Raw genomic sequence first — 25,973 nt, 5'->3', positions numbered from 1 at the left:
GAAGTATTGTAAATGGACGTTATTGATCCTATTGAATTAACATTACTGCAGTTTATTATAGGAGATTACAAGATAGTTGTTATGGAAAATTATAAACATTTCTCCACTTCCGTAGCTCAGGAGTAGCTTTACGGCTCAATTGAGTGGGAGTTATACACACTACACCCTTTTTTTCTTTACCAAATTTTTATCCCACTGAATTTTTCTTGAAAAGGTTTTTAATGAGGCAGTCTATATTAGCATATAAATGATGGTATGTTAAGCACGAATATTGTACTCTTTTTCCTTCAGTAAAGTTTTTATTCCATTGGATTTGATAAGGCATATCCATAACGTATACCCTTCTTAAAAATATTAACAATAAAAAAGAAAAAGAAAAAAAATTAGACCAAATACGTTGGAAAGTTACAACAATTATAAAAAAGGCTAAAAATAAAAAAATAAGGAAGATCAAATATATCTAAATAAAAAAGAAGAAAATAGAATGAACGAAATAAAAAGGAAAAAAAGACTAAATATATTGGAAACATACAGTAAAAATAGTCTAAATAAAAAATAAAAGAAAAATAAGACTAAATATGTTGAAAATTTATAACACTGAGTTACTTTTTTATTTCTTTTTTGTCATATTTTTTATTTTATTTCTTTTAACATGATAGAAAAGACTAAATGTAAATTAAAAAAAAGACCAAACATATTTAATAAAGGGTTTGATGTTTGTCATTTTAGGAGAGAGATAGACACAAGGAATGAAAATCATGGGAGAGAAAGTGGGTGAATTTTTTTAATTTAAATTTTAAATAAAAAATATTATTTTGTGTCTATCTCTCTCCTAAAATGACATGACTTTATGTCATTTAAAATGACTTTTCCCTTAAATAAAAAATAAGAGAATAAAGTAAGGACGGATATATAAAAGAAAAAATATTAGTAATTTCTTTTTCTTCTATTTTTTATTTTTGTCTTTGTTTTTCTTTTATTTCTTTTTTTTCCTCAATCTATTTTCTTCCTTTTAATTTAGTATATTTTTATTTATTTTTTACTTCTAGTTTTTTCTATTAACATATTTGATCTTATTTTTTCTCTTAATTTATTTTCTTCTTTTTGATTTAAACATATTTGATCTTTTTTCTTCTATTTTTATTAGAAAGGGGTTATATTTATAGAAGAAGGTTATAGTTACAACATTTTTTTTACAACCATATCTTAACACCGGTGATTTCTGCCAATCAACGGTTATCATTTATTGTGAATTAATAATTAATTAATGAGTTTAATTTGTGAAAATCATAACCGTTGATTGGCGGAAATCAACGGTGTTAAGATATGTTTGTAAGAGGTTGTAAAAAAAATGTTGTAACTATAACTTTCCTCATACTTATAACCTATTTTCTCTTACAATCATTTTTTTTTAATCGAATCAATATTTATAAAATAATATCAAGTAAGAACTGTTGATTAAATTTTGATCAAATAGTTAAAAAATTAATTGTAAGAGGTTGGAAAATAAATTGTAAATATGACCTCCTCTTTTTATTATTATTTTACTTTTAGTCTATTCTGTAAGTGTTTTAAGTTTTCAACTTTTTTGTCTTATTTTTTTATATTTTGTCATTATTCTATTCTTTTCTTCTAAGAAGGCTAAATTAGATTAGCTTAATTTCTAACGGTGTTAAGAATGAATTTGGGTGGAAAAAAAACTATAAGGGGGTAAATGATTAACAAAAAAACATAGGGCCGATTTAAGTGATTCAAGGCAAAACCATAGGGAGATTTTTTAATTTTTTTTTCTTCTAAAAACAATGATTATTCCACTCTCGATCCAATAAAATAATTCAACTGATGCTAAAAGGAAAACAATTTTATAAAGCAAAATGTTATATGATATTAAAATCATTGAGAAAAGATAATCTGTGTCAGAGAAATTACTTCAACAATATTCATAGTTCCATGAAATACACACTAGAAATTAAAACATGCAATAACACAATGTTAAAGCGTACCTACGAAAATATATGAATGCAACAAGGAAAAATCTGAACCCAATGTTAGACACTGTGTCTTTAAGACAATATTGCCCTCTCTATGATGCCTAAGATTTGTGAACAATTGTTCCATAAAATAGAACAAATTACCTCTATTCGTGTTGCGACACTTTCACATTGAATAGTCCCATCGAACTCAATCTATGTCTGACTAATCGCATTAGAATAGAAGAATGAAAATGCAAAGAATGTGCAAAGACTATTAGGGAAAAAAAAAACTCTCCAGAAATCCTGATTCTCTATATATTTATAGAAAATATAAGATTGCGACTCAAAAGACACTTATTTAACGACAAAAAGACACATCTTTTTCATATCAAATTTCTTATTCATAAACATAATTAATTTAAAATTAATTCTAACACAACAAAATAGGGATGAACTAGTCAATGCATTTTGCTGCAGCAAATCCAAGCTTACACATAATATCCTAAGCATTTTTGGGCTTTGCCGTTAATATTTTCCAATATAAAACGGAGTCTCTTATCTTCGTCTTAGCCAAAGTAAAAGAAAATAAAACATTAAAAAAAGAATACAAGAGTTAGAACAAGTATTGATTGAACCATATGGTTTATTTAAGAAGCAATATGCAGCAACATTTAGATTCACATTTGTACATACATAAGATCACTTCCACTTCTTGAATAGCTTGCCAAACTTTCCACGCTTAAATTTTCCATGCTTGCCGAACTTTCCATGCTTGAACTTGCCATGGTGCTTGAATTTCCCGTGGGGCATAAGACCATGTCCATAGTGGCCATGGGAAACATGGTGAGCCCCGTATGCAGCAGCCGCAGCAGCAGCACCACCAGCAAGCAATGCACCCATACCACCATGCCCGTGCCCATGAGACCCTGATGACAAAGCAAATAAGTTAGCAGCAGAAAACTTCAAATAGGCACTGCATCAGTTACCACAGGTCAAAGTTAGAAAGTCTCGCTTATGAATTGATTTTTAAGCTAAACAATCCATATGTTGTATGGAATTTGCAATATATTTCACACAAGTGGACGGTGTATATATTGGTTTAATAGGCACCAGTATCTCAATTAATTTAAGTCAATTCATTAGCCTAAAGTAGCTTTATAAGATTCATAACAACAATGGGATTGTAATAATCAGTTAATAAAAGATTTAATAATGACAAAAATAAGAATCAAGGAATTATACCTGGGACATGTGATGAACCAGGATAACCAGCTGGAGGGTAACTAGCCGGAGGATAACCAGCAGGAGGATAACCAGAAGGGTGATAACCACCAGGAGGATAACCAGCTTGTGGAGGGTAACCAGCTTGTGGAGGGTAACCATGCCCATGTGGGTAGCCTTGATGAGGAGGGTATGCCCCTGGTGGTGGAGGGTAGGCCCCAGGTGGGTACCCCCCATGAGCAGCTTGAGCTACCCCATGTGCAAGGTGTGAGAAAATTCCTTTGTCATCATCATTATACTTGTCCTTTCCGCCTCCCATCTTTCAGGAGAAGAGCTGATGATTCAGGATTAGAAATTGGTTAATTTAAAAAGAGTAACATAATTGGTTATATAACCAGATAGACAAAATCATACATATAGCTTTACAATACAAAGAGGGAAGCTAAGAAACTCAAAATGGGCATTCTCCAATTCAAGTCATTCCCCTTGCTCAAGTTGCTAACTTGCCAAAGTTATGCAAAAGCAAAACTTTTGTTTTCATTCTTGACTAATAATTGTGAACAGATAAACATTAAACTCTGCTATATTTCAGGAGAAACCATCATAATATCAATCTAACCATCATAAAAATTAAAGGAACATTGACCTAGTAAACATGAACAGAATAAGAATGCACAGAAATGTTATAGAACAACCTAATATTAAAAATAAAACCATATGTACCCAAAAAAAAAAAAAAAACCATAATTTTTTACTCAAAAAGGAAAGAAAAAAGAAAGGAAGGAATTCATACTCAAACGAGAAAGGTACAAAATTTATCCCAATGAATAATTAGAAGCATTAAACAATTTCGAAGAAGGATTAAAATTTAGAATGAAATGATTGAGAGAAAAGAAATAACTCACTGATTTTGGATTTTGCAGAAAGCGATGAAGAAATTGACAAATTGAAATGAATAAAGAAAAAACAGAGAGAGAGAGAGAGAGAGAGAGGGAGGGAGGGAAATAGGGATTTATAATAACAGAGAGTGGATTCGCCTTTTAGTGGTCGACGAGCGTCAAAGATACGATTTAGCGTTACGCGTCAGCAACGCGTCTAAGCATGCCACGGTCCCTCTAACACAGAGAAACGTGACAATTCCGAATTTTGCTGATTAAAATTTCTTTTCTTGTATATTCGTTAATCTAACTGTTATAATTTATTGAATCACATTTATTAATTAATTATTAAATTTTAATAAATTATAATCGTTAGATTGACAAAAATCAACGGTTAATATTTGATAATAAGAGATAGTAGAAATAAAGGTGATAAGTATAACATTTTCCTAGTAAAATTATATAAAATTTTTACTAATAATATTGAAATCGGGATATATTCACGCCACCTTAAGAATACAAACTTTGATAATTAGGGGATTGGAACTTGGGAGGTTGCTGCTAATTGATTCATCAATTGCTTTATTTATTTGTTTGAATTCCAAGAAAATAGCAATTACTATTTAACTGGAATTAAAATCTAATAGGGAAAAAAAACTAATTTAATAACTTTGTTTAATTGGGGGAATCTGATTCTCTCTCTCTCTCTAAATAATTAAAATTAAAGAATATGAAATATCTTTAAAGTTTATTAATTTTAAATATATTTTAAAAATATATTTACAGTTTCATTATATAAATAGTTTTTAATTATTAAATGGTTACTAAATTTAAATTTTATTCTACTATAAAGAAGATTACTTTAGCGTGACCACATTTTGGTTAATGAAGACACAAAGTAATAAAAAAAAAAACATAGATTAATAAACATGTCAGTGCCTGTGTTAATAGTAAGTTTGTCAAGACAAAGATTGAACATCAAAGTAAAAAATTTCTTTATAATTTAAAAGAAGGATAATACTAACTAGAACACGTTAGCTACTCAACGTAATATTTAAAAATTGCAATTCGGTACAGACACGAAGCATCTGTCAAATGCTATTTGAGCAATCAGGTTCATATGCATGGGTCATAATGATTTGAAAAATAACTGCTCCGAAGACACACAAAATTGGCAATTAGCTCATTCGCAAAAATTTCTAAATGCTCTTCAATATTTGAGCAACATTTTAAGTGCATGTTTAACTGAGATTGATTTTTAAGAAAAAGTATTTAAAAAAAAAAAAACTGTTATTCTAGTTACAAAATAAATTAATTCGTAGACATATATAAAATCTGAAAAATAAAACCCAAATTTTGAACTATTGTCATACTATTTAGTGTAAAATAGTATTTATTCATTTTTTATACAAAAATAACAAAACATGTATTACCTAACATAACATAATATTTAAGTAATTTTCAACATGATAATCAAAATTATTTAGTTTAATAAATAAATTTAGTCTAGTTACAAATTCATTTTCAGATTTTCAGTATATTTCTCTCATTGACAATCTGTTACAAATTTACAATACTGCATGTTTAAATCAATATTGAGACACTAGTACATGTTTACGAAATTTATTTTAAAGAAATAATCACATTTTTATAAAGGAAAATACTTTTCTTGTAAAAATAAAAATACAGGTGGAATCCACGAATAAGAGAAGAGAGAAAAAAAAATGATCGAACCTATCTCTCTTTTATGTATATGTAAGAAAATTGTTTCTCTCGTGTAAAATGAAATAAATATAACCTTTTTATAAATCTTAAAAAGTTTTATACAAAACAAAAACTACCATTTTCCTCTTTTAATCGTTTGACAATCATGTTATGACATTTAAATAACTTCGGGGAGTGTACAACGTCTAAATAATCTAGCTGTGATGCTTTCTTCCGAAAATTTATTATTAAACAATATTATTAATTAAACATAAGATGCTTCTTAAACAATGTTAAGAGCACCCATCAACGAAAATAAGAAACAAATCCTAGCTTCCCTCATGGAAAACAGTAATTCTTTCATTTCTTCGATACACTCATCTATCTGCGCAACAATCCACATCCACCTAATGATCACATTAGGGTATTTGATGGGTTGAAGGAAGAAAGAAGTCTTTGTGCTAATAAAAAAAATGTCAAACTAATTATCATTTTCTATTAGTCTATTACTTAACTTTCTCGGTACATTGTGTCTCTTAAGAGAAATTTTGTAAACATAACGGACCAACAATTGCAGTAATGAGAAAAAGAAAAATGCCCCTACTGGAATTCAACTATACATTAAAACATGAATAATAACATAACAGACAAATAGACGAAGGCGCAGTCTTATAATACAAGACTAAGCAAATATTCTTATGTCAAGTGAAACTGAAAAAGAAAGCAGATATATTTAATGTTAAATAGGTAAATGATGAGACATGAGATCATCGACTCCGAAAGAGCTCAAAGTGGGGATTAGCAAAACCTCAAAGTAGCTTCAAGCTCCTTTTCATCAGCACAATTGTATCCCAGCAAATAAGCTCGTGCTGTTAAAATTGAAGAGACGTATCATAATGAGATGCATGTGCAAGAACTGATTTAAGAAGGAAAAAGAAGGAAGATAAAGATGGGGGAGACGGGAAGCCAAAGAGATGAGTTTACCAAAACGGCCAGATCCCATAAATGGCTCTGCCTCATCTGTCACACCACCTTGCTGCTGCTCCTGAAATTTCAAAAAAAAAAAAAAAAAACAAGAAAAAAGTAAAAGAAACCATTAGGAAGGAAAACTATACAGAAGGACCAGTAAACTTAATTTTGATAAGTTTAACTTTGTTAAGATTAAAATAAATGCTGAAAGTTTCAATAAGATTTAACGTGCATGGATACGTATTACAATAAAACGATATGAAAAGTCATTATGTCAAAGGACATTAGGCTTACAGCATCGGGCTCCATTTCAGCAGGTGACAGTAATCTATCAAAACAGTGCCCCGATATTGTACAGACCAAAAGCTCATTGGTAGGATCCATAATTACTTCTCTACATGTATCATCACAAACTAGAAAAGAAAGCAACACAATTATTAGTAATAAAAAAAAGTCACAAATTATAAGCTCTAGTCCAGACCAAAGGATTTATAAAACTTAAATGTTAAAAAAAAATGTCATGTAATTAAAGTATAGATAAGCATCGCCATAGATAATGTTTCCCACCATGAACTTGTCCAGTCTTCTCACAAATAAATACATCTCCAATTTCGTAGTAAGAGCAAGTTTCCCCAGAACAAGCATGATCAGGCACCACTGTATCAGTGAGGCCCCTGCTGCTTTTCCATGATGACACTTGATCAGCTAATGTTTTGTCAAGAATTATCCTGTCATCCTTCAACTTCAAAAGTAGAAAATAAGAGGGGAAATCACAAACAGTCAAGCGACGTCTATCTCATAGAGCTATGAAGTAGTTAGAAATAAAGAGATCATACTAGTAAAGATACAAAATTAATTTGCAGCACAGCATTAGCATAATGTAATGAAATCCTAAATCCCAATTTGGGTAGATATACTAGGAGCAAAAGCAAAAGACTATTGCTATATAAACATCATTATCCCTTTCCTTTCTCCCCTTCAAATGAAAGCTGGGACAACGGGGAGCATGAACAGAGTTGTACAAGGACTAGAACTATTTATTGAAAGGATCTCAACATATCAGCATATAGTTCCAGGATACAATAGTTTCTCTCATTACCTGTGAAGGATGAGGTGTTTGACTTCGTTTCGCTGCTTGCATTTGAATGTAATACTCCTTAAACTCATTTTGGCAGTTTCTGACAAGTTCAACCATGTCCTCTCCATCACGCTGCATAATGACAGGACAAATGACAAGATCCATATAAAAATTAATAAAATAGTTCTAAATAACTCAAATTCAATTTCCAAGAGAATAAAGATGAAATAAATTTAACATCCTGAGTTATGTATCTATTTCAATTAATGCCATAAAATTGCTCAACCACAAATCACGAATAAATGAATGCATGCACAAAAAATGAATAACGAAAGACTATTAAAAAAAATAGAAATGCAAAATGTGTAAGAACCTGAATGTATAACTTTTTCCATGGGCGTTCCCTTAATTTCCTTGTAGGGGGGAGAAGACCCCATCGCATACAGTACCTGAGCAAATTTAACCATAGCAATGGGCATAAACATGGTTATTGCATTTTGAATAGTGCAAATCTCACCAAACAAGGAGACAAAAATAACATGAACTATCTAAGTAGAGGAGAACCCACTCCTCAAAGCCAAGCTGATAAGAGGGGAGAGTCTCCACTTTAGATGGGGGAGTTCCGCGTCTCATACCCAGCTGATATGGGACTGGCACTCCTGCACCAACTAGAACATCAGCACTATCTAATTGACAGATACCCCGATTCCAAAATTGAAAGAATATAAAATCCAAATTAGTCCATACAAGCTATCTGATGGCCTGATGCAAAAATTTTAACAACTATCAACAACACTTTAAAAGGTGCAAACTTTGATGAAACAATATGTACTTACAAGCGACGCCACAATGCTTCATCAGATGCCGCATAATTTAGAAACCTACAGACTGAGGAACAAGAAATAAGGTCCTGCACCCATAAAAAAAAACTATAGTGAGCTAATTCAATTTCAAATGCCAAGATAACAAAATCCATGTACATAGAGAGCCACAATTAAAGGGACTTCTCTTCTAAAAATAAATACTTATAATAATAATAAATAAACAAAATTTCCACAAAAACCAGTGCAAAGAGGTAACCTCAGAGGACAGAAATTTAAGGATATGATGGAAAAGCTCAGGCGGGATTTTGCTGAAAAAACCAGTCTCAATCCTTCTCGACACCATGCCATTATCGACACCATAGTTTTTAGGCACAGATGATGAACTAGAAATTTGTTTAGCAACCTGCTTAGAACTCTCAGCCTCCTCTACGCGCTTTCTCTTTGCTTTGGGTTCCTCCACATTTTCCTCTTCCTGCAAGAATAGTCACTCAAATTAAACCTACCACACCATAATTTCTAATTAACTACAACAACAAAAACCTTTTGTTTCTGAACCCCAAATGAAACCCTAATCTATCGTCTATCATAAAAATCATTTCTAAAAGATCGTGAATAATCAGAATACCTGGTCAGAGACCTCGGAGAGGACTTCTGATTCGAGAAAGTGAGCTAGGTTTACGTCCTCGTCATCCGAAAGAGTCATAGTGTCACGGAAACCCTAGGAAGGGATCTGGTGAGAGATCGAACAGAAACCGTAGAGAGAAGATATATTGCAGATGGGTCCGCCGGTCGGGAAACCGGTAGAGAGGTCTCCGGTGGCCGGAATTTGAAGGACGGTTGCGGAATCACAATGAAACGGTAAGAGGGGATAGATGATTACGCTGATAGATGCAAAGCAGAATGGACGGTTAGATGCTTTTCGGATTTACCCGACCCGATCCTATTCGCTGGGCATATGGGCTTGTCCGATTCTAAGGAATATTTAGATGAAAGTGGATTCATGAATTATTATTATTATTATCATATGAATTCGTATATTATTTAACATATAACAAATGGAGAAAAAAATATTAAAATAGATAATTATAAAATTATTATTATTACTTTATTTTCATATAATAATAATAATAATTATTATTATTATATGAATTCGTATATTATAAAATATTAAAATAGATAATCACGTCACATCATGTATAAAAAACAAGAGAGAATGTTATCAAAAAAAAAAAAAAAACAAGAGAGAATGCACCAGGCAAAAATATCTTTCAAACCCATGTGTAATAATTACTCCAATACAGTTCACTTTTCCGTCTAAAACGGGTATTTTATTATAAAGTTGTTGCATTAATTGTTATTTTGAATAAGTTAAGTTCGTAAATGATTTTTCCCTTAAATAAATGATTACATAGTTGAAAATTATTCAATTTCATTATGTATCACCTCTTTTTATTTCCCTTACCCATGTATAATATGCGTTATTTTATATCTTATTTTAATAATGAGTATTCAAAATTGTTATTTGTATATATTTTTACTTTTTATTTATGTTTTTCTTTCTTTTTTTTAACATTGTATTTTGTTTCTAATAATACTTTCACGGCTATTCGACCATTTTGTCCCTCATTAATTAATTAATAATTATTTTGTCCCTGATTCAAAACTATCCATCAATCTGCCCATCTTTAATTGACTATCTTGCATTTTTAATCGATTAAATGGTTGTTGGGAGATTTAATCGACTAAATCTCCCTACTTAATCGATTAAAAAATCATACTGACTTATTTTCCTTTGTTGCCTGTTGGGAGATTTAATCGATTAAATAGGGAGATTTAGTCGATTAAATCTCCCAAAAGTCATTTTTGTCTGTTTTGACCATTTAATCGATTAAAAATTTAAGGTAGTCGATTAAAGAGGGGCAGATTGGTAGATAGTTTCGAATCAGGGGCAAAATGGTTATTAATTAATTAATGAGAGACAAAAGGGTAAAAAAGCCATACTTTCACCCCATATATAATTAATTGTTTCTCGTAACAATTTTATACTATTATTATTATTATTATTTAAATATGAGGAAGGTTATAGTTATAACTTTTTTTTTACAACCTCTTACAACCATATCTTTAACACCGTTGATTTTCGTCAATCAACGGTTATAATTTATTGTGAATTAATAATTAATTAATGAGTTTAATTTGCGAAAATCATAACCGTTGATTGGCGGAAATCAACGGTGTTAAGATATGGTTGTAAGAGGTTGTAAGAAAAAAAATTGTAAGTATAACCTACTGCATTATTTAAATATAAACATGCAATTAGTAATTATGCATATAATGATGTTGATAATTGCTTCTCAATTAAAATTCAATGATTAATATATATAAATTAAAAAAATTATTTAATTTTTTTATAATGTAATTTATTTAACTGAAATAACTGTTCTTTAAATAAGACAAATATTTTTTTTGGATTAATTTTTGTACTTTTAAATTATATATAATTTTGTCAATTTAGTCAAGATTATTGTATTTTATGGTAAGAAAAATCAAAATCATGGTAGGAGAAAATGAAAGTTTTTAATTTATATATTAAATTACAAATATTAATTTTATTTAAAATAATTATACTTTAAAAGGATAAATATTTTTTTTCTTTATCTTTGTCTTTGCAAATTTGACCATTGAAAAGATTTTGAACTGTATAATTGGAAGGCAAAAGAAGAAAAAAAAAAGGCATAACTTTTGTTTCTTATGAGACTTGTTGGAATATTCTCTTGATACGAGACGGGAAATGCTAAAACTACACCTTTTTTAAAATGTTTTTGTTTAGGCTCAACCAACATATGCATGACTTTGAATAACAAATTTTGACTTAATGTGTGGAAATTACTTTTTGGCTTTCAAATAACCAAGACACCATGACTATGTGTATAATTAGGTTCATACAGAGGTTTCATTTGGTGAAATTTAGAAGTAGCTTGTTAACTTCGACCGGACTTGTCAAGGAAATTATTTGGAGTAACAATATCTTTAGGCTGATTCCCATGTTTTATAAGTTTTTTTGTGTTTTTTTTGGTTGTACACGAAGACATTTAGAAATTGAAATATATCCAATTTCACAATGGTGTAGTTAAAATGGAAGTATATTATGTAAACATAAATTTGCACCAGAAAATAGAGTAGTATAACTCACAATAAATATTGAAAGAACGGATGCAGAAAAATTGAATAAATTCGAGCCCAGAAGTTGTCTCCTTAAAACAATTTGTTCCCTCTATTAATGCCGAAGGTTTGATGAACAATTGCCTCCCATGATAGAACAGATGTACGTCTCAAGAATTATGGCACCATCAATTAGGAGCCCCCACGAACACAACCAAATGCCAGATGGAATCACACTTTCTAAGCCTGAGGCAATATGTACTATGAGTATGGACCACAAGCAAAACTTAGAAAAAAAATTGATAGTGAATGACTAAGAAAATATTCAGATACTTTTCTGAAGAGTTTAGTGTCTATATATAGGCATTGCTTAGACACGATGAACAGTCGTCGGTGAACCAATCAGACGCATTGAATCGCCGTTGACGAACCATCATGACTGACGGCAGTGAATCGGTATCAATTCGGTTAAACCGAACACACCATTCCGGTTCAAAAGGGCGTGAAGCGATGGAGCACACCATTTAGGTTCAAAACTTAAGTTTGAATAAATTTGAGCCCAATAGAAGTTGTCTCCTTAAGACAATTTGTTCCCTTTATAGATGTTGAAGGTTTGATGAACAATTGTCTCACAAGATAAAACTGATGTAAGTCTCAAGAATGATGGCACTATCAATCAGGAGCTCCCACAAACACAAACAAATGCGAGATGGAATCACACTTTTCTAAGCCTAAGGCAGTATGTCCTATGTGTATGGATGCACAAGAATGACTTAGAAAAAAATTCAGCAAAGTAACGACTCAGAAAAAATTCGGATACTTTCCTGAAGAGCTTAATGTCATATATAGCATTGGTCGAACACGATGAACAGCCGTCGGTGAATCGATCGGACACACTGAACCGCCACTGACGAACCATCATGACTGACAATAGTGAATCGGTACTGATTCGACTATAACTAAATGCACCATTCCAGTTCAAAAGGGTGTGAAGCGATGGAACACACCATTTCGGTGCAAAACTTGGCGAACGTTTCGGTTTAAAAAAATTGGAGGGAGACAATAAATAAGATAGAGATATTTTGGATATAAAATAATAAAATAAAAAATTATTTTTAACTCACACGCGAGAGTCAGCGCCACGCGTGTGGTAAACTAAGACCCACCTACATCATATCTCCTCCACAAAAGTGGTATCTTCAAACAAATGAGGTGGAGGTATATAAACCGTCCCACCTGTCATTCCTTGTCCAACGTGGGACTACCCACACACTCCCTTTTATCTTCCTCTGTCCTCTTCTTCTCCAAATAACTTTTTATTCATAACTCGTGGAATTTAAGATATAAATTCTAACATTTTCATCCCCTTCTTCTTTTGGCCAATGGTTATTTTTAGTTAGATTGATCCAATCTTACTCGACAAAAGATATGCGATTATGTGAGTTCTGTTCATTTCATTTGCAAAACCGGTCTCTTGGCTTTGCTGATTGAGCTTGCAAAAACCCACAAGCAGAAACAACGGCCATTTGAATATTGCTTTTACAAATAATTTTTTGATTTTCAAAATAAAAAATAAAAATATCCGTTTGATAAGGCTAGTTTTATAAAAATAAAAATAAAAATTGTAACTATTTTTTTTTGATAAATTTAAAGAGCATGTCTAATTGGTTTTGTTTTCTATTTTGAATTTCAACTTTCAAAACAAAAAAATACAAAAAATGCCTATTTCCATAATTATTTTATAAAATAATTTTAAGAAAAAAAACCAATATATAATCAAACAAGTCGGACATTTTTAGAGGTTCATTAAGTGTTTTAAAACCCGGGTCGACTCGGGACTCGGTGACCCGGTGGGTTCCCCGATCCGAACGGGTAGTTGGACCCTTTTGCAGTCAACCCGGATTGGACTAGTTGACCTGGCGACCCGGTGACCCAGTTGACCCGGGTTAGACCGGTTATTCTTTTTTTTTTGGTAATTTTTTTTTTTTGTTTATAAGAACTCTTGAATTAAATCATATTCATATTTTATGATGAATATGATTAAAAATAAGGTAAAAATAATAAGGTATTTTAGATTAGTGCAGTTCGTTTACGTAATTTAGTTGCATCTTATAATGATCTCATGAAGTTAAGTGGTGATAAATACTGATGGTCTCATGATCTCATCTCAACGGTGAACACTTTTTTTAGTGTATATTTCATGCATACTATTTGTTATCATGATAACGATGACACTTTTTTCTTAATGTATATTTCATGCATATTATTTGTTATCATAATTTAATTTATTTGTATCACGTCAAGCACAAAACGTGCATTTAACTTATATTGCAATTTTAATCCAATATTAGGATATGGTCTAGAGCTAGAATCTTAGAAGTATATAATATTTGCTATCATTGAAACTCAATTTATTTTTTGAAGCTCATTGATAGTTTTTTATGTGAATTTTTATTAATATAAGTAATATTTTTATATTTATAATATGTGAACAGTAAATCCGGTTCAACCCGGTTGTGACCCAGTACCTCGACCGGTTTGATGACCCATCCGAGTTTTAAAACACTAATCATTTGTTTATTATGAGCCCAACAAAATTTGTCCCGTCCGATTTTCTAATTATAATTGGACGACTTAGTTTTTTAAGGAAAGAGAGCACAAACACTTTCTTCAACTTTATTTCATCTACTTTAATAATCTTGATCCTTTCTTCATTGCATTTGGTATTTTTTCAAATAAATGTCGTCCCATGATTCAAATCCAACGTTTGCGCATAATAGAGTTTCTTGCTTCTAGCCATGACACAGTTCTAGGGTCAGTAGATAAAAGACTTATTTATGGTGTTTGGTAGGAAGAAAGTGATGAAAATTCCAGCAAATTTTTTTGCCCAGCATTCCCCTTTTCAACTACAAACAACTAAAAAAGTTTCCCAGGCTATGGTATTTTTTTTTATCCCATTAACTCAATTCTGAACAAAACGATATGAGACCAAAATACCCTGCTGGCCTGCTGTAGTATAGGAGCGCATGTGTAAAAAGATTTACCAAAGAAGCATGCCATCGTCACATCTTGTGGTTGGTCTTCATCTGCTCCAACTCTGCTGTGTGGCTAGTAGGTGGGTGGTAGGTGCTCCAAATTTTGGGTTCTGAGTATGACCAAACTTTGTCTGAAGAACTATTGTTCGTAATTTGGTTTTTCTACTTTATCAATAACTATTGTTCAAAGATCTTGTGGGGTGTTTCATTTAGGCTCATGTTTTTTTGTTGATAAAAATTGAATCTTTTTTCTGTTTCAAAAACTGGGTTGGTGGGAAAATGGTTCATGCTTGTCTGAGTTTTTTTTTTCCTTGTTTGAATTCAAGGTTTCTATTTTGTAAGAGTTCAGAATAGTGATCAATTCTGTTTCTTTATGGACTTCATTGTATTGATTCCCTCCAAGTGAATTTTTTTAACATGATTTCAAAAATTATGCTTTTGCTTTTTCTACTTTTTGTAATGAATGGAAAGCTTGGTTTTGTCATAATTATTTGTTAGGTGCGTGGGAAAGGGAGAGACCAAAAAAAGGCTGAAAAATAGGAAAGAGAGAGAAAAGCAGAATATAATTACCCTTAATTTTCTTACGAGGAAAAGAAGGGGTGTGGGTGGAAATGGTGGAATGGGCCTTTTGGCATTGTTTAAAAACTTGGCCCGGCTATCGACTCGGCTAAGGTCTGGGGTCACAGAGTCACGGGTTCAACCGAGGGTCAGGGGGTCACTATGCTGACCCGGTTTTATATATTAAAAAAATATAAATAGATATATCTTATATGAAAATATTAAAAAACAAATCACCAATCATCAAAGATTCAAAATATACTTAACATAATTCACTAATTACAACCACAAGTCAATATTATACAACTTAATTAAAGTATTAAGATACCAAAGTACAAAACTCATATTCTAATAGGGTCACTACACTGACCCGGTTCTGCCTCTTTTGAGAAGGTCTCTGACAAAGAAAATTTTAAAGGAAGTAAGAATAAGTTTTTGTTTTCCATCGAGAACTGTAAGGATTTCATTTTGAAGGGGTAAAATTCTTACATTTTCTAAAAGATTCTCAGCATTGAGGTGAAGATTGAAAACATTTAGGTCACTAGGAGAGAAGAGAACAATTAGATTTAGGTTTGCAAGCATTTTTATTTATTTTTTTAATAAAACAATGTTTTTTTATGGAATTTAAAAAAAAAAAAAACATGCAATGACCCCCTTTGATCCCTCTGACTCGGGAGTCACTGAAACCTGGCCGAGTGTTGAGGGTCGGAGGGGTCGATATGCATATAGGGCCTAACTGGTGACCCGAACCCTCAGAGGGGAGGGGTCAGAGTTGACCCGGGTCAACTCTGGAGGTGGAGCGGAGTTTTAAAATACTGTTTTTTGGTGGAAAGAGAGTGGGCATGTGATGGGTTTCTTTGTTTATGCAATCTCTTGAAAGTTGAATACTGTGAAATTTGCTAATTGAGTATTTCTAGGCATTTGATGAGGATAAATATGCCATTTATTATTTTCATACCTGCAGACTACAATAATTTCTCCCAGTAAACTGAGGGTGAAGTTTATAGGGCCACACTATCATAAAAAGAAGGATGGATCCAACACTAACTCATCTAGAACCTTTCCTTCAAAGCTCGAGGATGTTGAATTTGTGAATAACTGAGGGTGTGTTTGAAAGTGTTTTAGTTTTTTTTTTCCAAAATTTTTTTAAATATGAATTTTAAAAACTGATTTTGAGAGTAAAAAAACAAAAAAAACTTGTTTGAGTGTAGTTAAATTAAAGTTATAAAGTAATTGTAATTATTTACAAAAATGCCATTAATGAACTTTTAGAATTACAAAAATGCCATCATAAAGTAATTGTTTTGGTCCTAATTTTATGAAATTGTCATTAATGAATTCTGGTATTTACGATTTTGCCACCGCCTAAATGCAAAAAACAGAAAACAGCACTAGAGAACATCATAAGGATCTTTTGATTTTCTGGTTTTTAAAACTTAAAAAGAGTCATTGTTTTGGGAAGCATTTTTCAGAACACCCATTACCAAACAAGTATTTTTATTTTTTTGTTTTTAAAAACAAAAAACTGTTTTACAAAATAGTTATCAATCACGCCCTTACTCTCCTAAAAAAATGACAACCTTTCGAATCTCTCCAGTATCACTTTTGGGAGGGGTTTAAAACCTTAATTCTGGACCGTCCCGAATCGGATTAGTTGCAAGAACCGATTGGAATATTTCCAAAAAAAAATGACAACCTTGATGACGAAGGTTTGCAATTGTAGTTTATTTATTTTTGCATATACATTTTTACTATGTATTAGTCAGCATTTATCCAAGCTTTTGTGTGTGTACTTTTGCTGAATAATAAAACTTCATATATATGTACATTTTTTTTTCTTTCAAAATTTAGGAATTTTGTATTTGGGAACTAATTAACCATATTCCTTCCAGTTACATCTCCAAGCTTAGAAGTTTTGTCATTAAACAAAATGAACGTTTGATGTAGACTGACTTACACAATATTAAAATATGATGGGTATTTTGATAATTTTACTTCATATTTCTATTAATATTTTACCATCAATCAAACATAGCATTAGTAAAATTAATCCAACTTTCTCAAAAAAAAATTTGCCAACCAATCACTCTTTTGTAACTTAATCGAAACAAAAAAAATTCCTCCCAAATCCTCAACAATCTTTTTTTTCATGTAAAAAAAAATTTTCTCATATACCAAACGCTCCCTTAGGAGTTAGGAAAAACAACGGATATTTGGGTTTATTGTTTCATCTCTTGCATACATATAAAAGTGTAAAATACCTAGAGCCTGTTTGGATACTCTCTTTTTTAAGCTAGAAGCTACTTATAAGCTAAAGCTAAAAAAAAAATTAAAAAAAGGTTAAAAGTTGTTTGGTAATCACATAAAATTTTTAGCTTAAAAGTTATTTAAAAGCACATATTTCAAGAAAATTATCTCTTTCTATTTTTATAACTCTTCATTTAAAAAAAAACACAATTCAAGAAAAGCACATAAGAGCTTAAAAAAAGCTCCTCCTAGGAGTTTTTGAGCTTGTTTGGATTCTCTTATTTTTAAGCTAGAAGCTACTTATACGTTAAAGCTAAAAAAAAGAGTTTAAAAAAAGAAGCTAAAAGCTGTTTGGTAATTACATAAAAAATTTAGCTTAAAAATTACTTAAAAGCACATGTTTCAAGAAAATTATTTCTCTTTCTATCTTTATAGCTCTTCATTTTAAAAAAAAAGCACACAATTCAAGAAAAATATATAAGAGCTTAAACAAAAGCTCCTAGGAGGAGCTTTTAGTTTTCAGCTTTTTTCTCATTAAAAAAAAAGAGCTTTTCATTATAAGAGCTTTTTCCCAAAACCTGTTTAGCCTATCTTATGCTTATAAGTAGCTTTTAGCTTAAAAAAGAGAGGATCCAAAAAGGCACTTTATGTTTCAGCTTTTTTCTTCATTATAAAAAAAGAGTTTTTCAATATAAGAGCTTTTTCCAAAATCTGTTTGGCCTAACGTATACTTATAAGTAACTTTTAGCTTAAAAAAGAGAGGGTCCAAACAGGCACATAGTGTCGAAGTCACTTTGGAGCTGGGTGGGGCCTTGGCCCTAGCTTATTTTCTAAAATTAGCCATGCTTTCAATGTGGCTAAATCACCATAGCTACTATGTAGGATGAATTTTAGTGTTTGGCACCGGCTAAATTCTCTGTTAGGCGGTTGGCTCCACCACTAGTGAGACATATATTTTCTCTATCTCTTTCTTCTCTCACATAAGCTCATGTGGGTCCTATGCACTTTTATATATATATATATATATATATATATATATAGAAGATAATATTTATCTCCTATGACTTTAGAAATATTAATCTCATAAAAAATATATTATTATTATTATTTAAATGACTAAAGAGACTAGTTTGTAGGCTTTAATGTCAATTTTAAATTTTAAATTCGCTGGTAACATAATTGTTAAATTGTTTTTTTTTTCAGACCTGTATTGTTTTGTTATTTATGCCGGGTTGGGTTTGATCAAAAATAAATCAGAACGTGATCAATTACACCTTTAATAATAAACCTTTTTTCATGAAACTATTATTTTTTATTTCCCATATCACTCCATTTTTTACTACAATTTTCAGAGTGCTCTTCCTTATATTATAATAGTCTTTCTAAGATTTTTTTTAAGAAAAATTACATAAAAGAGTTAGTTTAATAAATGATAACAAAATCCGTTTACAAAGTTTGGTCCTAAAGTTTTTGTTTTTGTCAGGATTCGAACCCTTATTCTTTTTGCAATTTTCATTTTAAAACTCACTAATGTTTGGGGTTAAAAAATACATAAAATTTTCTAATATATTATTTTTTATATATTTATTTAGTATTTGATCTAGAATAATAATAAAAGACAAAGTTCAAAATAAAAATCTTCACTATTAAGAGAGATAACAGTCAATGAAGGCTGCAACCTCATCTTATCAAGCTCCACAATATTAAAACTCATCTCAGCAAGCTCCTCAACATTAAATATGACAGCCAAACTACTTTGGCACCAAGACAAGCAAACTTCATCCTATCTCAGCCTCCTACAGTAACCAATTAGAAGACTTGCCACCTCACCACTTGCAAGCTGGTCATCTCCCAAGCTGCTCATCTCTCCACTATAAATACATACATGTTAACCGCAAGGTACACATCTTCTTCTAATGAAACCTGCTTGAACCATATCTGACTTGAGCGTCGAAGTGTCTTGTAGGTACACCCCTCATCTTGTTCCATTGAAGACCTATGGGTTAAAGTATAACACCTCGAATTGCTACCTCCCATCAATTAGTGAAAATCCTGAGTTTGGGGTCAAATTGCATAAGAAGGGTAAAATAGTAATTTACCAAACACGTAACCCAAGACATGAAAAATTGAATAGAAGACCTCAAATGGTAAAAATAATGCCGGAAATGGATTCAGAACGAAAAATCGAGTGAATAGGCAAGTTTCGGAAAATTTGATGAATAGTGATTTTACCGGTGTAAAATACTGCGGTATAATTGTACCGATAAGCGTGAAATTATGGTCAGTATTTTTAGGAAGTAAAAATATGACATGAACGAGAAAAATACGTAGGTTATGAATTTGTGGGTTAAATTGGGCGATTTAATAAAGTTAAATGACATGTGGGACCCACATATGTGTTTTAAGTGAGTAAGTGACCATTTGGAACAAAAATTATGAACACTCTCTTTCCTCCTCTCTTCTTCAACCCGCGGACACCATTGTTATTGGGCAAGTTTTTGCTCAAAACTTCAATCAACCTAAACTCACTCAAATCTCATTCAAATCCAAAAGTGTAAAACATCAAAGTTGTTCCAAATCACCTTGTGAACATCTTTCCTTCCTTGATTGAGCCACAAAATTGAGTGTGCAAGGAGATCATTTTCTATGGTGGGTGGCGATTTTGATGAAAATGGTGGTGGTTGGTGGCGGTTTTGGACCGTTCAAGTGTTGAAACTTGTTCTTGGGTTGCCTAGGAGTCGATTGATGGTAAGTTTTCACAATCTCATGGAGTTTTTATTGAAATCATAAATTGGGTTTTGTGTTTGATTATGTGTTGTTTCATTGATGTGGTTAGGGGCTTTTAATGATGTTTCTCCTTTGAAATTAAATGCTTAGAATGATAATTGATGATGATTGATGTAATAAAAATTATTGTGATTTGAAAAATTATAACTTAGTGAAAATTGGAGTGGATATTGATGATTTTGTGAAATGGCATGATGATAGGATTGGGTAATTGAGTTGTGGAATAATTGTATGAGTGAATTATAAGATTGTATGATGTGTAGAAGTGTGGGAATGAATTGAAAATCCTTTAGGACCCTAACATGAACAATTTGACCTATTGTGGTCATGGATGATTTGATAATGTAAAAGTGGTATAATTGATGTTGTCTGGTGGTAAGTGGTGTTTAAATAGAAGATAGAATCTTGTGATGTAGTGAAATTGGAAAGAAGAAGGTGGGATGTGTGATTTATGTGGTAATTCGACATATAAAGAAAATTGGATGAAAATGGTGTGAAAAGTATTGTAAAATCGATGGTTGGTGCCTTAGTGCATAAATGGTTATGATGATGAGTTAGTTCAAGGATTAAAGTGCTTGAGATAGTTGAGATAAATGGAAATATAGCCATAGGTCTAAGTGATTTTATTGGTTATTATTATTGTGAAGTTGATGAGTATTATGTGAATGTTGTTCATCATTGTTGTTTGATCATATAGATTGCCACTCACAGATTCAATAGAAGTGGATTAAGCTTGGAGCTTACATTGTGGAGCATTGGTTTCGGAATGAGGTAAACCTTTGGAACTTGGGTTTTAATCCTTCATGTGCTCCACCACACCTAGTGGAAGGTTGTGGTTGGATTTTGTGCCCTTGGCATTGTGTGAATATGTATATTCATGCATTATTGCTTGATTGTGTGACATGCTTGGAGCATGTTGTGTGTGAAATTTTGTGATCTCTGGCCAGTAGATGTGTGTTGGTTTGGACTTCCGCTGGAGATATCCTTTTGGGATTCCAGTCGGGTTTTGCCGTGGGGCCGACTCTGGGAGCGGTACCAGGATGATCCAAACGTAGGACTTCCGCTGGACAGGGCTCATGAGGAGTTCCAGTTGGGTTTTGCCATGGGGTCGTCTCATCCATGGGAGAGGCACCAGGAAGATTCCCGGGAGTTATATGATGGGGTCCTTGAACGGAATCCTTATGTGGATGTTCTTTGATTTGTGCCCAGTTGTTTGTGATTTTGTATGTTATGCATTTTACATGATGTTATTTGTTGCACATTGAGTGAGCCATGGGGTGGAATGATCCTCTAGTACCCTTGGTTTACTGAGATATATTTGTATATCTCACCCCGCGTTTGGGGACATCATTTCAGGCTATAGCGAGCATGGAGGAGTTGGATCATGATGTGCATATGGAGAGTATAACATTTTGGAGGATTACATAGGATGCACATACTAGCATTTATTTTGTATCTTGGACTTAGAGTATGAACATTGGATTGCATGAGATTATAGTTGCCATGCTTTGGTTGTTCATATGTGGTTCTAAGTCATTTGATCATGGTGTGATATTTTGGTATATGAAATTGTATATGCCTTATGTGGTTTGTATTGATATTTTGAATTAGCATGGGACTTGTCCATGGCCACATACTTTGTGCTTAAAGGCAATTCAAGCACTTGATGTTGTAAACAGAATACACTTTGAAGCATTCATATGATGGAAGGGTCAAGAACTTATTAGATAATGTATTATATGAAGATAGATATATAGATATCACATGATGTAAGATTATCTTTTAGTTCTCATGTGCAGTGGGAAGTAATTCCCCAAAGGACAATAGATGAAAACAGGGAAAACCAAGTCTGCATTAGGTATTGGACGCTCAAGCGTGATATTGGCGCTCAAGCGCGCCACGTACGAGAAATATAGGAAAATCCCCTGCCCTTGGGCGCTCAAGTGCGATAAATACCTAGAAAGAGCCAATTTTTCTGCCACTGGGCGCTCAAGCGCCCAGTATGGCGCTCCAGGGTGCTCCCTGAAAACAACACAAGCGCAGTTTGACAAAATTGCCATAACTCCAGCTACAGAGCTCCGATTTGAGCGCGGTTTGAATCCATGCGTAGCTAATGAAGAGAGCTATAACATAATAAGATATGGGAGACAAAAGGAAAGTGTGGAATTAATCGAGTAATAAGGAAAGGAGTGAATACACTAGTACCGAACATGATTAAAATAAGTTATAAGCTTTGCTGGTTTATGGGAACCACTTAGCACCTTTAAATGAAAGTTGTATGGTATTAAGCTATGACATTCATAATTTCGCAATAAGTTTTGAGTTATGCTCACAGTTATTTTAAAGGTGCTATCGATATTAAAAAGCAAAAAGTTTTCTCGTAATTACCAATAACTAATGTGATTGTAACTGCGCTTAATATCATATTTGATGATAACACACCGGTCCGGTAACGGGGTATTACATAAAGCTTCTCCAACTGCAATATGCTTTGACCTAAGGCGGTTCCAGGCCATTTGTGTAAAGGAAGATCACATGGTCAGCCCAGTTGCAAAATCGGTTCTGATCATTGGCGTCGTCTTGGGGGAGAGATAAATTTCTACTCCCACCACCATGTTCAGAGCTTTTACATGTCACAAATCCAGAAAGATGGTCCATCGCGCGAGAAAAATGATCCATCGCGCAAGAAAGATGGTCCATCGTGCCAGAAAGATGGTCCATCGCGCCAGAAAGATGGTTCATCATTCCAGAAAGATGGGTCATCACGCGATAAAAATGGTCCATCGCGCGAGAAAGATGGTCCATCACGCCAGAAAGATGGTTCATCGTGCCATAAAAATGGGTCATCGCGCAAGAAAGATGGTCCATCGCGCGAGAAAGATGAACCATCGCGCAAGAAAGATGGTCCATCGCTCCAGAAAGATGGTCCATCGCGCGAGAAAGATGGACCATCGCGCCAGAAAGATGGGTCATCACGCAAGAAAGATGGTCCATCGCACGAGAAAGATGGTTCATTGCGCGAGAAAGATGGTCCTTCGCGCCAGAAAGATAGGTCATCACGCGAGAAAGATTGGTCCATCGCGCCAGAAAGATGGGCAATCATGTTAGAAAGATGGATCATCGCGCGAGAAAGATGGACCATCGCTCAAGAAAGATGGTCCATCGTGCCAGAAAGATGGTCCATCGCGCAAGAAAGATGGTCCTTCGCGCAAGAAAGATGGATCTGCAAGAAAGATAGGTTTTAACTCGCAAAAAACTTTATGCATATCCTAAATATTTTTATAAAGCTTTTGAGAAACTTACGAAGTGCAGCAAAAAAAAAAAAAAAAACAGACGCATTAGGAAGCGAAAAATGCACTCAGCAGATAGGAAATACCCACTTGTATGAAGAGCGCGCTTTATAGTCTTTGTTTCCTATTCGGCTTCGGGACATCACCTAGCAGGATCAAAGTCGTTGTCCAACGTCTCTCAATCAATATGGGAGACAACTAAAGAAGTTGTGAGCAGAGCCAATAGCAAAAAATTTGCTGGGAGAAGAAGAATGGGCTACGGTCCAAACATTGAAATGATCAACTGAAAAGAACCTGTGAAACTATGTGATGCATATATTATCAAAAAGTGTTGTCATCATGAGTTAAAATCATGATTGCGCATTCAAAAAAGTGTTGTTATCAACATGATCATGCATATATTATTGTTGCCTATACATTTAAGTTGTTTTCAAAATATCAACTTTGAGGCTACAAAACAATCTTTGAAGGCAACATACCTTGGCTCTTAGTAACCTAACGGTGAAAGGTTTACTGTTATGAAGAACCACTAAAGGTTTATTGAAAGAGTATGCGAGATGAATCTTTTTAGGCTTATAATGATGATATTGCACAAAAGTTGCATTAAGGATTTATAGTGCTCTAAGGCAACGTGACCAACTAGTTGAATGTTATCATTTATAAGGCATTAGTTGATTTTAGTTAAACCTCGTAAGATATTGGTTACTTTTGCTAAGTGAATAATGCTTTGAGTGAAAGATTATTGAATGCTTAAGGAATGCATACTTATTGAGGCAAATGATTATTGAGGAAGCTTTTAGATGACTGAATTATTATTCCTCTGTGATCAAAATCATGTCGATGAAATGATTATAGCTCAGAGGTACCTATCAAGTTGCTTATGATGGATTGAAAAGTTGAGCCAAGTGTGATATGATATAATTTCAAATGGGTGTTAGAAAAACTATAGAAATTAACTATCCCATTAAAGATCAACTTCAACGATGGATTGACAAAGTTAATATTGTGAACTTCCTTAGACATATTTTAAAGAGATTGACATTGATTTTAAAGTCTCTGTATGGTTGATTTTCATGGACTGAAAACACAAGAATATCAGTGAATATCACGCGGAAAGGAGGCTTACCATAAAGGCATTAGGCAGATGCATATGGATGTACATGATATTGACAAAATCGAGTCTGAGCACATCCTAGGCTTACGAATCATCTTTATGTATCATCTTAGTCCTGTTACAAGGGGTGAATTATGACAAACATAAAATAAGGCCTGACAGGCTATCATATATTGAATTTTTCTGTGATTTTTTCAAGCAACAAGATAGCATATTGACAGAAGGTATCATGAATGCTTAAATCACTATTGTGATCATACTTCTTACGAGATTACATAACTTGTAAGATGTTCACGCGATAAAAATCGTGACATATATGACTTATTTTGACAATTTTATGTCTCTGTTGTGAAACTCACGAAAGTTGCAGGGACCCATGAATAATGAAATGGGAAGATATGAATCTCGCCTACAAGGATCCATGAACAGTAAAGATATGGATCTTACTGTGAAATATTTGCACAATTGTGAAATATGTGAAATCAATCTCTTTGAACTTACCATTTTCAAGTAAAATCACTCTATTCTTTGAAGAATTATAGAGATTGCAGGAACTCAAGACTGATAAGAGGCACAAAGCGCAAACAAGAATCTCGCGAGAAACGCAGATAAACTTGGAAAATTTTACAGTTGATATATGCACAGTTCTTATGAATTATTTTTAACTGATTTGCACTACTTTCATTGAATTTATCATCTTAATGATATGATATTATTATTCTGTGAGATCCGTAGAAATTGCAGGTTTCATCAGACAATAGAGATATGATCCTCGCCTACAACCTGCTAAAAAGCGCCTAAAGCTCTTAAGCTTAGGTTTGAAGACGCTTGAGGGTAAAGCCCGACAAATGTTAAAAACTCAAGTCTTAACCTGAGGATAAAGCCTAAGGGTTAAAACTTAAGTATGAAGCGAAAGGAAGCTAATAAAACTTCCTCCAACAAGGAAGCTAATGAAACTTCCTCCAATTATGAAAGAAAGATAATGAAACTTCCTCCAACTATGAAAGGAAGATAATAAAACTTCCTCCAACTATGGAAGGAAGATAATGAAACTTCCTCCAACAATGAAAGGAAGATAATGAAACTTCCTCCAACTATGAAAGGAAGATAATGAAACTTCCTCCAACAATGAA

At 32.8% G+C, this 25,973-nt stretch overlaps 2 protein-coding genes across 3 annotated transcripts; both read right to left on the bottom strand.

Moving 5' to 3' along the window:
- Window positions 1-2,416: 2,416 nt before the first annotated feature.
- On the bottom strand, window positions 2,417-4,228 carry LOC133288076 (glycine-rich protein A3-like). Its single transcript, XM_061485774.1, has 3 exons — window positions 4,100-4,228; window positions 3,216-3,528; window positions 2,417-2,899 (listed from the first exon to the last, which is right to left on the bottom strand). The coding sequence occupies exons 2-3, from the start codon at window positions 3,511-3,513 to the stop codon at window positions 2,673-2,675; spliced, it is 525 nt and encodes a 174-aa protein (XP_061341758.1). The 5' UTR covers window positions 3,514-3,528; window positions 4,100-4,228; the 3' UTR covers window positions 2,417-2,672.
- A 2,152-nt stretch (window positions 4,229-6,380) lies between these two features.
- LOC133288068 (F-box protein SKIP31) lies at window positions 6,381-9,540 on the bottom strand. Of its 2 annotated transcripts, none has more exons than XM_061485766.1 (9): window positions 9,273-9,540; window positions 8,904-9,119; window positions 8,660-8,733; window positions 8,197-8,272; window positions 7,845-7,955; window positions 7,313-7,481; window positions 7,040-7,158; window positions 6,761-6,821; window positions 6,381-6,645 (listed from the first exon to the last, which is right to left on the bottom strand). In XM_061485766.1, the coding sequence occupies exons 1-9, from the start codon at window positions 9,348-9,350 to the stop codon at window positions 6,575-6,577; spliced, it is 975 nt and encodes a 324-aa protein (XP_061341750.1). In that variant the 5' UTR covers window positions 9,351-9,540; the 3' UTR covers window positions 6,381-6,574. The 2 variants fall into 2 exon arrangements, with proteins under 2 accessions (XP_061341750.1, XP_061341749.1); XM_061485765.1 differs by having other exon boundaries at window positions 7,313-7,487; window positions 9,273-9,537.
- Between the last annotated feature and the right edge of the window lie 16,433 nt (window positions 9,541-25,973).

Source organism: Gastrolobium bilobum, unplaced genomic scaffold (assembly GCF_033153095.1).
Source record: "Gastrolobium bilobum isolate Gb01-03AN ecotype WA unplaced genomic scaffold, APGP_CSIRO_Gbil_v1 utg3205, whole genome shotgun sequence".
Lineage (NCBI taxonomy): Eukaryota > Viridiplantae > Streptophyta > Magnoliopsida > Fabales > Fabaceae > Gastrolobium > Gastrolobium bilobum.
The sequence above is the reverse complement of the archived record's forward strand: the minus strand, read 5'-3'. Positions and strand labels throughout refer to the sequence as shown.